Source organism: Syngnathus typhle, linkage group LG4 (assembly GCF_033458585.1).
Source record: "Syngnathus typhle isolate RoL2023-S1 ecotype Sweden linkage group LG4, RoL_Styp_1.0, whole genome shotgun sequence".
In the NCBI taxonomy this organism is placed as follows: Eukaryota; Metazoa; Chordata; class Actinopteri; order Syngnathiformes; family Syngnathidae; genus Syngnathus; species Syngnathus typhle.
This window is the reverse complement of record NC_083741.1, coordinates 5,021,388-5,036,153: the sequence shown is the minus strand read 5'-3', so window position 1 is coordinate 5,036,153 and position 14,766 is coordinate 5,021,388. Positions and strand designations below refer to the sequence as shown.

The window sequence follows — 14,766 nt, the reverse complement described above, 5'->3', positions numbered from 1 at the left end:
TAGATCAGTGCTTCTCAAATAGTGGGGCGCGCGCCCCTTGGGGGGCGCGGTGCTATTCCTGGGGGGGCGCGTGTGACCCTGGGGAACAGGCTTTTTTTTTGGCAGTACTAGAATAAAGTGTAATTGCGCGTTTACTACAGCAGGGGGCAGTGGCGCTCTCATTGTTACTTCTGTCACGTTTGCGACAGTGCAACATTTTACGACTTACAAGACAAGTTAGGATAGTCACGGTGGGGAGGGGGGGCGCGAATAGTTTTCTTCTTGCTAGGGGGGGGCGTAACAGAAAATAATTGAGAACCACTGCTTTGGATGAACAAAACGGCTTTGAAAAGAGACCCAACGGAGGCAACAAAAAAATGCGCCCACCTGTAGAATAAGTGATCTCCAGTTCAAATTTACAGTGAACGACTGAGGAGCAGTTGTCCATTTATTTCGTTTTACATTCGTTTTTTCGTTTTTTTTTTCCGTTTTTACATTTCGTTTTACAATGTAGGATTACATATCCAAACGATTTTCAACTATGGATTTTCGGTCGAAGCAGGAGGTCATCAGTAAAGGAAGACCAACTCCGGAGTTAAAAGGTTTGATTCGGACAACGGGACTTCGGAGCATGTCTTTTCAAACGGAGTGGTACGCATTATCAAAAACAAGTTTTTGATTCCATGTGCTTTATTGAGTGTTTTTATGTTTGAAGACTGCTGATATGAGATTTGAATTAAAAAAGATCAAATTAAATAATGAATAAGCCCCTCTCGAGCAGCGTTCCCCAACCTTTTTTGTGACACGGTTAGGTGTCGGACAAATTTTACCGGGTCGGGGGGGGACGTCAGTGCCTCCCCAGTCATGAGCTTCACAGCACGTCACTGTCACTGCTATACATCCCTTCCTAAGCCGTCACGTTGTGTTACATGAGTTTGTGTGCGTGTGTGTGTGTGTGTGTGTGTGTGTGCGTGTGTGCGTGTGGGTGTGCGTGCGTGCAGGTGTGTGCGCGCGTGTGCGTGTGTGTGTGTATAGTACATATATATATATACACATATACTGTTTTGCACACCATCACAACTTCATTAGAGTTTTTGGGTTTTTGAAAAGCGCTATACAAATTTATTGAATTATTATTAGAGTTTGGGTTTCATCAGTTGCTATTTTTTTGAATGTGAAGAGTTTTATGAGGAAACGAGTTAGTCTTCTATTATTCTCTAACCTTTCATATCTGTATAGGCTGACATGGGGATGACCTACTCCGAGTTATCAGTAATTGGACGCCTAAGGAAGATCTCCAAATGTGGACCTTATAGTATGTTCTCTAAACTCATTCAGATGTGGAAGGATGTGTTGTCACCCACAGAGGTTAGTGATCTGTAGGACATTAGTAGTATTCTCATTTTCCCCAGGTGGGGCTTTGATTTTTTCCTTGCCCTCCTGGAAGTTAAGATCAGGAGATGTTAAGAATAATTGTCAGTATTGCCCATGTGAACCCCTTTGAGACTTGTCTGTGATTAAGGGCTATATAAATAAACTGGATTTGAGTTACCATATTTTCTGGATTATAAGGCGCACCGGACTATAAGGCGCACCTTCAATGAATGGCCCATTTTAAAACTTTGTCCTTATATAAGGTGCACCGGACTATACGGCGCACCATTAATGCATCATGTCAGATTTTTAATTCAAATCAAACCATTCTCCAATTTTTATTTCAACTTCAGACGCAACAAATTACCGTTTTTTTCCGTGTATAGTGTGCCCCCATGTATAGTACGCACCCCTAAAAATGGCATGCTGATGCTGGGAAAAAGCTTGTACCCATGTATAATACGCACCCAATTTTTATGAATTTTTAATTTTTTTTTTTTTTTTTTTTTTTTAAGTCCCAATGATCGTCACACACGCAGGGAGGCAATGGGTCCCATTTTTATAGTCTTTGGTATGGTCTTAACTAGGCTGGATGTAATTTTTTTTGTTGGCGTTGAGTTCTCCGACTGCCCGTAAACGCACCACCGCGCACGGGAAAGAGGCGGCTCTGTATGGGAGAGACGTTGAAGAGGAATAAAAACACCCTTGGAAACCAAAACTTGCCCCTCGTCGTGACTCGGAGCCGCAACAAATGTTTCGGATTTGTGTAGGGTACATTGTGAGACAGCAAACGAGCAGGTTATCGAGCAAGCCTTGTCTGATACGAGAGCATTGCGGTCGCATGGAGCGTGTTTGAAGTGAACAGCAGAGAAGAAAGGAACAAGGCAAAGTGTTGTGAAATAAAATGCACAGAACGGATGCGCAAGACACGTCAGCTATATAAAGAGCGAGAGTTGTTTTCTTCCTATTAGTTTCAATTCACAGTTTAATTAGCAGTTTCAATCAGCAAATAACAAAATGCGTATTACAGGTAATATTTTATTTCACAACACTTTGCCTTGTTCCTTTGGTGTTAAGACTAAAACACAAAGGCGCTCTTTAAGCAATGCGACAGTGAGCGCCCGGCGCGCTGCGGTTGCACGACCGCACCAAATTAAGCTCCCTGCGCAGTGCGCACTGAGGTCCACTTAAATTTTAGAAAGTACATCAGGACTTTAAAAATATCTTCTAAATTTCAGCGACGGCTCTGTCACACTAATCGACCAGCGCGGTGCAGTTGGGCGGTCGGCGGCGCGCTACGGTTGAGCGTTCTCTCTCGCGCTCTCTCCCTCGCTCTCTCTCGCTCTCGCACACACGCAAACCGGATATCATACGGAGGCCGCCATTACAGATGCGCAGAACGGATGCGCAAGACACGTCAGCTATATAAAGAGCGAGAGTTCAGTTTTCTACCTAAATCCGTATTACAGGTAATATTTTATTTCACAACACTTTGCCTTGTTCCTTTCTTCTCTGCTGTTCACTTCAAACACGCTCCATGCGACCGCAATGCTCTCGTATCAGACAAGGCTTGCTCGATCACCTGCTCGTTTGCTGTCTCACAATGTACCCTACACAAATCCGGAACATTTGTTGCGGCTCCGAGTCACGACGAGGGGCAAGTTTTGGTTTCCAAGGGTGTTTTTATTCCTCTTCAACGTCTCTCCCATACAGAGCCGCCTCTTTCCCGTGCGCGGTGGTGCGTTTACGGGCAGTCGGAGAAATCAACGCCAACAAAAAAAATTACATCCTGCCTAGTTAAGACCATACCAAAGACTATAAAAATGGGACCCATTGCCTCCCTGCGTGTGTGACGATCATTGGGACTTTAAAAAAAAAAAAAAAAAAAATTAAAAAAATAAAAAAAAAATTAAAAATTTTTTTGTACCCATGTATAATGCGCACCCCAGATTTTAGGACAATAAATTAGTTAAATTTTGCGCACTATACACGGAAAAAAACGGTACTTTATAATCATAAAATAATGATCCGTAGTCTTTTTGATTCATAGTCTTCAGCGGGCCACTTATGATTGATTTCATGTAACAATGCTTCGGGCCAGTTTAAATATAGGAATTTGGTCCATATATAAGGCGCACCAGACTATAAGGCGCACTGTCGGCTTTTGAGAAAATTTTAGGTTTTTAGGTGTGCCTTATAGTGCGGAAAATGCGGTAACATTTATTGACAGAGATGGAGCTCTGCAAACGTACAAACATGCATAAATCTCAGCGATGAGCACAATAAACCTAATGTACAGGGAACAAGAGCAACAGACAACTGTTATAATATGACAATGAAATGCTTCATCTCCAAGGCAACATCACGTTCTAATTGCAGGTTGCCGTCCCTAATAGATAGATAGAGAGATAGATAGATAGATAGATAGACAGACAGACAGACAGACAGACAGACAGACAGACAGACAGACAGACAGACAGACAGACAGACAGACAGACAGACAGACAGACAGACAGACAGACAGACAGACAGACAGACAGACAGACAGACAGACAGACAGGTTTAACCTGGCCTTAACCAGCTCAATGACCTAGTGGTAGAGTGTCTGCCCTGAGACTGGAAGGTTGTGGGTTCAAATCCTGGCCGGGTCATACCAAAGACAAAAATGGGACCCATTGCCTCCCTGCTTGGCACTCAGCATCAAGGGTTGGAATTGGGGGGTTAGATCAACAAATGATTCCTGAGCGCGGCACCGCTGCTGCTCACTGCTCCCTTATCCCCCAGGGGATGGATCAAAATCACACGGGGATTGGTTAAACGTAGAGGACAAATTTCCCCACGCCCAGATATGTGTGTGACGATCATTGGGACTTTAACTTTTTAAGAATCAATTTCGTACAACTGATTTTTTTAGACAATCGTAGCCTTTATGTCAGGGGTCCCCAAACTTTTTCCTGTGAGGGCCACATAACCTTTCCCTTCTCTGATGGCGGGCCGGTGGCAGTTTGTAACAGAAAAAGTGTGACGATCGTAGGGGAGCTTAAAAAAATTATTGTTTTCCAGAAAGCCACACATAACCAAATAACGGTTATTTAATAACCCTTTCCAGGTTCTTTACAGAAAAAAGGTCAGGAAACAAATAATAACACTATTAATGAAATAAATAATAACTAAACCCTCTCTGAGTTCTTCACAGAAAAAACAGGAAATAAATAATAACTAAATAACTCTCTCTGGGTTCTTCATAGAAAAAAAACCATGGAACATTAACTTTCTGTTGTGCCATGCACAATCTTAACAGACAAAAGTTCAGCTCAGTTGTCAGAGCAGAACCTCTCTGACACATATGAGCAGTCTCTTAAAGTTCTTGTGTTCCTTCCTTATAATCCTTTTGTAGGTTCCAGTAGGCTTGTAGACACCGCTGTCTTTTTTGTTAAAGTTTGATAGTGCGTCATAGTCTGGAGTAAAATTTGTTGTGGCAATTCTTAGGCGAGATCCGAGGTGTTGGTCCGTTTACCTCGATCTGTGACGGGTAGATGTTGACGTTCATGTGGCTGAACGTCACGTCGCGTACGTCGAGCCAAATTGGCAACTCTTTTAAACGCTCGGCACTGTGTTCACCCTGCTTTACTTGGGCGACATTTTAACGGAAGGATTCCAGGGGAAGGTTTGTGGGTGGGTTTAGCGCAAAACTGCATCTGAAAGCTCAGCGCGCGAATTACAAGAATGCTGTCGTCACAGCCCACGCTCTAAATTCGGGACTGATACAAATAGAGCGCGAGTGCGCCATGTCCGTACACGCACTTGTGAGTGTGCACCGAGCTTTCTGACACGGCTTCCGGTAGTAAATGCGCAAGCGAGCGCTCCCCCTTCTACTGGGGAAACGCAGTCATTGCAGGCAAAATGAGCAAAAAAAAAAAAAAAAACAGTTTAATAATACAATTTATTCAGGGTTGGCGGGCCGGATTAAACGGTCCCGCGGGCCGTATCCGGCCCGCGGGCCGTAGTTTGGTGACCCCTGCTTTATGTACTCTCCACCCGCCCAAATATGTACCTCCCCAAATGTACTCAGCCGACACCTGCAACTCCATAATGCTGTTTGTTTATTAATAAGATTCAAAATATCCTCCTGAACCTCAAGATAAATTCATTCTCTCTTCACATACCTAAACTCCTATCCACCAGTCTTTCTCTACTTTTGCACACCCCACTTCCTCACAACTCGCAGAAATCCTCCACAAATCCATGCTCTCCACCTGCCTGCACAATCCTGTCCTTTCAATCTTGGCCAAATACTGCCCTTCCTCGTTATATCCACTAATCTCTGCCATTATTCACTCCTCTTTCTCTAATGGCATTGTACCACCATTGTTGAAAACTGCAGTTGTCACTCACTCTGAAGAAACCTTGTTCAGACCCCAACAATTACAAAAACCTCCACCCCATCTCCAAGCTACCATTCATTTCAAAGATCCTAGAAAAATGGGTCAGCATTCAACTCCGTTGCCATCCAACCCACAACAATCCTTTGCGAGGCTTTTCATTCCAGTTTTCGTCCCCCCACAGCATTGAAATAGCTCAACAATCTCTTTCATTGGCATCGCTCAAACCACCTTAATTTCATTCATACCTCAAAGACCACACCGTTCATCCGGCTAAAAGCATTTTTATCCAGATCCCGCCCAATCTTTTCAGTTTTGCCCCAAGGGTCTGTCCTGGACCCCTTACTATTCATTATCTTCCTCCTCTCCCTTAGGACTATTGTCAAAAAATGTACTACCTTCTTCATTGCTTTGTGGATGACACCCAGCTAGCTCTATTTCTCCTACAAACACAGCATTTCACTCCCTTCCTCTTACCTCACCTCAGATTTATCAGAAATCAACTTCTGGTTCGCCTATAACTATGAAGCGTGACAAAAAATAACTTATTCTCATTGGTACTACAAAATCCGTAATATCCCACCTTGGCACATTTCCCTCAATCTGTTGGCCACACCTGTTTGCCCTCCCTTCAGGTCAAGATTCTGAATGTCATTCAAGACAGCACACTCTCTTTCAATTAACATATCAATAACATCACTAGGTCAGCGTACTTCAGCCTGCACATCACCTGCTGATTATGGGCGATTCGGTGTGTGTGTGGGGACTGTTGTCTTCCATCCCGTCTTTCGGCCTTGGCGATCACCTTTGGCCGGGTTCTTGGTTGTTTTTCCTCCTGCCGCTCTTCCTCTGACACCTCTACCGGTTTTATTGCTAAGTGTCCTTCCTGTAAACCATTCTTGCACATACATCCACTTCGCCCACTGTCGCACACCGCCCATTCATCATTCTTTCAATTTTGTCATTTTGTACGGAACTTTTGTTGTTGTTGTGAACTTTTGGCTGTGACATCATCAATTTATTAATGGCACAAGATGGCGGCGCACGCAGTTGCAGCGGCTCAGTGCTCTCCCGATCTACGCATTGTTTGTTTTTTGTTAGTGTTTGTACTCACTGTATGTCGATCATACACAAGCTACAACCGGCAGGAGCTCCTCAAGATAGGTGTTTGCTGCGAGTTGAGTGTCGCAGCGGAGTTTCACCGCTCGCAAAACATCCCGGAGGATGTCATCAGGCGCCCCGGTTCCCCTTGGATCACCATCCCCGCTGGGAGGAAGCGAAGGCAGCGCAGAGAGAGGAGGCAGAAACGAGGCTGCAGGGCCGGTGCGCTAACCAGGCTACAGAAGCGGCCGTTCAAACTACCGCTCCCTAGCCTGTTTCTTACCAACGTCAGGTCTCTTGCTAACAAGATGGATGAACTAAGGCTACAGATGTCTGCGAACCAGACCGTGAAGCACTGCTGCATGGTACTGATCACCGAAACCTGGCTTCATCCACTCATACCGGACTGTGCTATCGAGCTAGCAGGCTACACCACACAGCGTCATGAAAGGACTGAGAACTCCGGCAAGAGCAAGGGGGGGGGGGGGGGGGGGGCTCTGTATGTACGTCAATAACAACTGGTGTACTAATATTCTGCTGCCCGGACCTGGAGTATGTGACTATTAAATGCAGGCCCTTTTACCTCCCTCGTGAATTTACCGTAGTCATGACGACTGTTGTTTACATACCTCCGGATGCTAAGGCTAAGCTAGCTATTGGACTATTACATGGCAGTATTAGCAGCCATCTGACCAGTTATCCTGACACAGTCCACATCATGGCTGGGGACTTTAATCATGTGGATTTGAAAGCAGCACTCCCTAGTTTCCGCCAGCATGTTAAATGTGCCACTAGAGGAGTTAACACTCTGGACAAGGTCTACTCCAACATTAAGCTAGGCTACAGGGCAAAACAGCTACCTCACCTGGGCCAGTCTGACCATATGTCACTGCTATTAATCCCGGCATATACCACCATCAGGAGATCAGCTCTTGTCATCTCTAAAACTGTTAAAACCTGGCCTGATGACGCCTCTCAGCAGTTGCAGGACTGCTTCGACAGGACTAACTGGGACATCTTTGAACACCGGGACTTGAACGTGTTCACAGACAGTGTTCTGTGTTATATCAAGCACTGCACAGACACTGTCACATTGGACAAGCCTATACGGATATACCCCAATCAGAAGCCCTGGATGACCCGGGAGGTCCTTCGGCTGCTGGAGGAGAGGGACATCGGTCTGTCCCTTAGGTCTGAGGATGGGGCTCTCTACAGCACAGCCAGAGCCAACCTAAGGAGAGGCATCAGAGAGGCCCAGCTTGCCTACAAAAAGAGGATTGAGGATCACCTGGACAGCAACAACAGCAAGCAGGTGTGGCAGGGAGTTCAGCATCTCACCAACTACAGAACCACCATCGGAGCTGCTGAAGGGGACGCCTCACTGGCAGAGGTCCTCAATACCTTCTTTGTCCGGTTCGAGTCCGAGCCACCTGAAGCGGCCACATCACATCCCACAGACCGCAGGCTTCACCTTCACAGTGAAGGAGCACGAGGTGAGGCGCACGCTGCGGACCATCAACTCGAGGAAAGCTGCGGGTCCTGACGGCGTTACTGGGCGTGTTCTGAAGGGCTGCGCAGATCAGCTGGCTGGAGTCTTCACAAAGATTTTCAACCAGTCCCTTACCGAGTCCACCGTCTCATCCTGCTTAAAATCCTCCACTATAGTCCCCCTGCCCAAGAAACGTCACATCGCCAGGCTTAATGACTACCGGCCAGTCGCACTCACCCCGGTGGTCATGAAGTGCTTTGAAAAGCTGGTACGGGGTCACATCACATCACTCCTGTTCAGAGGTTTTGACCCCCGCCAGTTTGCCTACAGGGCAAATAGATCCACAGAGGACGCAGTAGCTACAGCCCTCCACGCTGCACTGTTCCACCTGGAGAAGCCGGGGAGCTATGTGCGGATGCTATTCGTGGACTTTAGCTCTGCTTTTAACACCATCCTCCCCCACAGACTGGTGGACATACTGGAGGGCCTGGGACTTCCACACAATACTTGTAGGTGGATTAAGAGCTTCCTGACGGGTCGCAGCCAGAGGGTGAGAGTGGGCCGTCATACATCCACACCTCTCAGTCTTGGTACCGGCTCCCCACAGGGCTGCGTACTGAGCCCACTGCTTTACACGCTCTACACACATGCATGCACCCCCGCCCACCGCAGCAACACCATCGTGAAGTTTGCGGATGACACAACCGTGGTGGGGCTCATCTCAAAGGGGGATGATGCCTACAGGGACGAAGTGGTCCGGCTATCGGAGTGGTGCGGAGAGAACAATCTGCTCCTAAACACGGCTAAAACCCAAGAACTGGTCATTGATTTTAGGAGGAAAAATAAAATGGACATTCCACCAGTTATCATCAACGGGGTCTGTGTGGAGAGGGTGTCCTCCTTCCGCTACCTGGGTGTCCACATCGAGGAGGACTTCACCTGGGGCGTGAACACCTCTGAGCTGCTTAAAAAGGCCCAGCAGAGACTTTACTTCTTAAGGGTGCTGAGGAGACACAGCATTACACAAAGACTGCTGGTGTCCTTCTATCGCTGCTCCATAGAAAGCACTTTAACATACTGTATATGTGTTTGGTACTCCAGCTGCACCGCTGCTCAGAGGAAAAAACTCCAAGGGGTCATCAACACAGCACAGAAGATCATCGGCTGCCCTCTCCCCACACTGGAAGAGCTACACAGAACCCGCTGTCTCAAAAAAACACAGAACATTCTGAAGGACACTTCCCACCCTGGCCACTCCGTTTTCGAACTGTTGCCATCAGGCAGACGCTACAGAGCAATTAGGTCAAGGACTAGCAGATTTCCCAACAGTTTTTACCCTACAGCGGTAGTCGCATTGAATGCAGCTAAACGTAAATGATTATGTCTGTGTATGTTCTTCTTCTGTGGGTTTTAGCTTGTATTTTTTAAAACTTTTTTTCTATTTATTCTGTTCATTTTTTATCTCATGCGCGGATCGGTTGGCACTTTTTAAATTCCGTTGTACATGTTACAATGACAAATAAAGATCTATCTATCTATCTATCTATCTATCTATCTATCTATCTATCTATCTATCTATCTATCTATCTATCTATCTATCTATCTATCTATCTATCTATCTATCTATCTATCTATCTATCTATCTATCTATCTATCTCTATCTCTATCTCTATCTCTATCTCTATCTCTATCTCTATCTCTATCTCTCTCTCTCTCTCTCTCTCTCTCTCTCTCTCTCTCTCTCTCTCTCTCTCTCTCTCTCTCTCTCTCTCTCTCTCTCTCTCTCTCTCTCTCTCTCTCTATCTCTATCTCTATCTCTATCTCTATCTCTATCTCTATCTCTATCTCGCTATCGCTATCGCTATCGCTATCGCTATCGCTAGCTCGCTAGCTAGCTAGCTATGTTCCCTGACTATGCAAAGTTCTTACTCACCACTTACCATTTATTTGTTTGTTTGTTCTTTTGACACTATCTTTTGACACATCTTTTTGTTGTTAGGCAAAACATTTCCCTCTGTCCAGAACGTTCAGTAGTAATCCAAAACTGGCGTCTAGCATTAATCAAAACGTAAAATGTAATCAAGTACGGAACATTTTTAGACGACTTTGGCAGTGTCCGTGACAGAAAATCATCAGGCATGCATTAAACAGTTCCTTAAGGGTCATTCAGCTATTCGGGCAATATATCAAAAAAACATTTATTTCAAAGTGCACAGAAATGCATAGTATCAGATAATAAATTTATTAATGTCCCCTGACCATGCAAAGTTTGTACTCACCACTTACCATGTTTTTGTTTGTTTGTTTTTTTGATACTCCATGTACTTGCTTACATCATCCTATTCTTAGTTTAATCATGCTTCCAACCATATCTTTTTTTTGTTAGGCAAAATATTTCCCTCTGTCCAGAATGTTCAGTGGTAATCGAAAACTGGTGTCTGCCATTAGTCAAAACATCAGATATAAGCAATTACTAAACATTTTTTGACGACTATGGCAGTTTCCGTGATTTAGAAAATCATCAGGCATGCATTAAACAGTTCCTTAAGGGTCATTTAAGCTATTCAGGCAATATATCAAAAAACATTTGTTATTTTAAAGTGCTCAGAAATACATATCAGATCATAAAGTTATAAAAACCTTTGTCATTACCCCCTATCAAAAATGTCTAGTTATGTCTTCTTTATTGATTTGGTGTGTAGGTATAATTATATGCTTAAAATGTTTCTTTTATTGATTTAATATGTGAATGTACTTGTCTGCTTATGTACTTTATTCAATGAGGTTTGACCATATCTGTTTTTGTAGCTAGGCAGGACTTTTTGTATTTCGACCCCATTCCTTCAGTAGCACTCTCTCCATAAACTTCAATTAGTCCAGACCTTAGGCGCACATGCCATCACAAGAACACTCCCCTCCCATTACATCAACCCCGTTCTCCAGCAACTTCACTGGCCTATGGTCAAATTCTGCATCCAATTTAAGCTGTTCCCTCTTATCCTCAAAGCCATTCATAACCCTGCCCCTCCATACCTGTGTGACCTCCTTCACATCACCCATCACCATTCCAATGCACACCTTCATATCTGCTTCCTCCATCCACCTTATTGTTCCACCTGTCAGCACTCTAAGGGAAGCAGAGCCTTCAGCCACTCCGCTCCCCAGCTTTGGAACTCTTTGCCACTTGCAATTCACTCTCGCTTACTGTTTTAAAATCAATACTTAACACTCACCTATTTAATATTTTCTACTCACTGTGATGGCACTGCATCATTTTCTTTCTTCCTATTCTTATTTTTTTCTAATTTTCTTCTGTACAACCAGTGGTGGGCATCGTTCTCCGTCCCTGAGTTTTCCATCCCTATTCCAGGCTTGCATAGTTGGTCTGAGTCAGCCAAATGGTGTCAAGAATGGACTTTGTATAATTCTGTTTTACCTGTTGTTTATTGATGTACATCGTCCTTGAGGGTCTCAAAAGGCAGTTTCAAATTGAATGTATCATTATTGCTATTATTAAACGAGCACAAAAAGTGCATACGGAAAAGCCAAATGAACGCCATCCTCAAGATTTAGAAAAAAAAAAAAACAGAGCTAAAGTGCGCCAAAGGTAAGAAATAATGCACTGTGGCTGAAAGTGATGTTCAGGGATGAATCGTGAATTTGCATTGGTGATGATGCGGGAACTTTTTTTAAGTGCCATTCCATTTAGATTTCTGTCGATGAAGATTGGCCAAAGAAAATGTGCACATTTATGCAGTCATTGATGATATGTGGTGCATGTTACGTAAAGGCACATGGGAAATGGTAGTCATTGCATCATCAATAAATGTACACATTCCAGGGTATATTCTCCAGGGTACTTGTCAGAAAAGTCGCTGCTGTTGTGCTGATGGCTTGGAGTAATTGTAATCATTCTATTATCCCGATCTATCAAAATAATATGCAGATTATTGTTAAATTTTTAAGCATATATACTACAAGGGCATTGAACAAGTTTGGGGCGGGGGGGCGTATTATATTTGAGAGTATGTTTTGCAACCCGTGTTGATGTTATATGGACTGAGTAAATTTTGTGCATTTTGAAATTTTTAAGGTTGCATACAAGGTTAAGTGCTTCTTCAGGATGTACTCAATGAACCGCCATAAGATGACAACAGTGACTCCATCCTACCATGCTGAGAGCTATAGCCCTGATGACAACCGCTTTGACCTTCGTCCTTTCCTCTACAACACACGCTGGAACTGGCAGTTTCAGTCTATTGACAGTGAGGTAGCAAACACTTTGTAATGTAAATTTCCTGTCATAATGTCTTCAAATGCCATTAAGAGTTTATTCTGTTTCTTTCTCCTTAGATATCACAGATGGCAACAAAAATGCACTAGTACTAAGGTGTTCATTCCCAAATAATATTGTCAAAATAGTAAACATTTTTTGAGTTGGTTTGTATTAAATTCCAAACACAATACAGTACAGGAATTAACAGCATTGGGATTTTCTTTTGTTTAATTAACCCCAAATGTGTCATGATTCGTCCCCGATCACGTCCATGTTGTCATTGTTTTGTCCGTCTGTCTGTGTGCTCATGTCCGTGGATCATGTCAGGGTGCTTCTGTCATGTCTCGTCCCCGGTTTTGCTAGGTTGCCATGGTTTCTGTTCACGTCGCCCCTCCCTTCCTGTGTCACCTCAATCAATGTAACCGCGTTCACCTGCCTCGTGTTTTGTGTTTTGTATTTAAGTCCTGTCTGCCCCTCGTTCACTGTCGGATCATTGCTTGTCAGTTGTTGCGTGTGTCGTCGTCGTCAGGTCCTGTTGTTTTCTTATCTTACGTCCTGGTCGGTCAGTCTAGTCATTGCTGTGTTAACCTCATGATGTCTTTTTGTTCCACGTATTTTTCGGTCAGTCTTGTTGTTAGGTTTTGTCAGTGAGTTAGGTTAGTGTACCAAGTATGTATTTTGAGTTCTTCCAATAAACCCTGGTCCAAGCTGCACATGGTCGCCGTGCTCCATTTCCACCACCCAAGCCTGACACAAATGGTTAATATTGTTTGGAACACTTCAGAATTCAGCCTGCTGCTTTTGTCAGTCGTCACATCAATAAATACAAGTGAATCAACTCCATCGGCAGCCATACCTGCCACAACCATGCTTCATTAATATGGTGGTATTTCAGGGTCATAAATATTGTGACAGGGACACAATTCAAATTTTCTGGCATCCAAACACAGTTTGAAATGAAAAAAGAAATCTAATAAATAGAAAAAACATGGTATCAGTTATTGGTATATACAAGTCATTGGATGTGAACGTTTTTGTTTTTAATTAATGAAAATAGATTTCATTGTATTTGAAATGATGTGCTTTGACTACAGACTCTCAGTTTTAATGTGAGGGTATTTATATCCAAATCGAGTGAATGGAATGGGATTTACAATTTTTTTACAGTTTTTTTGCGGTTCTCCCGGTTTTTAAGGGGCCATAAGTTATGGGGCAAGTTGCTTGTCAGCTTTATCATGGCCAGGTGGCAGGGCAGGTACTGCAGGGGAGTCTGTTACCTTCTATTCTAATGATATGACTGCTGACAAAAGCACCAGGATGTATTTTGTGTTGAGGTGAATATCTGCTCATATTCAGACATCTTTGGAACTGATTTGACAGTGTTTTGCAGTGCAAATGTTCAATGACCCAAAGCATTCTCCAAAGGTAACCACAGTCATTGACTGTAAGTGAAAAAAAGTATAATGTTATGCAATGGTCAAGTCAATCACCTGACCTGAATCCGATTGAGCGTGCATTTACTTGCTGAAAACAAAACTGAGAAAAAACAGAAGCTGAAGACATTTGCAGTAGAGGCCTGGCAGGCATCACCAGTGATGAAATCCAGCATCTGGTAATATGCATTTCAGACTTAATTGACTGCAAGGGATTTGCAACCAAATATGAGGAAAATAGAAGTTTGATTTACCATTTACCAGCATACACTGTAGATGTAGTATGTACATCGTTCACCCTCAAATAAACCTGAAAGTGCGGTTAAAGCACATCTTGTTTGTTTCATTTGAATTACATTGTGGTGATGTTCTCGTCCTTGTGAGGAGTTGAGCTGTAGCGTTTTGTACTAACGTTTTAATACGAGATTTAAGAAGACCAACGAGGAATACGTTACAATTATCTAAGTGTGATGTAACAAACACGTTATCATGACGTCTGCATCACATGTTAAAAGAATGGGATGGATGTTAGCGATACTGCGGTGGTGAAAAACATAGTTCTGGTAATGTTCTCAATGTAGTTGTGAAAGGAGATGTTGGGTCAAATTTAACACGGAGCTTTATTACAGAATAACTTTGGGTAATCGTACATTTATCAATACTTAGAGTGGTGTCCTTACATAGGTGCATATGACGAGCAGGGCCAATTATCAACATCTTGGTTTTATCCAG

The 14,766-nt window shown here is 43.7% G+C and overlaps 1 protein-coding gene across 5 annotated transcripts in view; it reads left to right on the top strand.

Moving 5' to 3' along the window:
- nadsyn1 (NAD synthetase 1) overlaps nt 1-13,314 on the top strand; it is a 164,586-nt gene extending 151,272 nt beyond the window's left edge. For all 5 annotated transcript variants that reach the window (XM_061277341.1, XM_061277340.1, XM_061277343.1 and 2 more), the window contains 3 exons: nt 1,219-1,347; nt 12,419-12,595; nt 12,679-13,314. In XM_061277341.1, the coding sequence (XP_061133325.1) occupies nt 1,219-1,347; nt 12,419-12,595; nt 12,679-12,708 (336 nt within the window). In that variant the 3' untranslated portion in view covers nt 12,709-13,314. The remainder of the gene's footprint in view (nt 1-1,218; nt 1,348-12,418; nt 12,596-12,678) is intronic.
- The last annotated feature ends 1,452 nt before the right edge of the window (nt 13,315-14,766 follow it).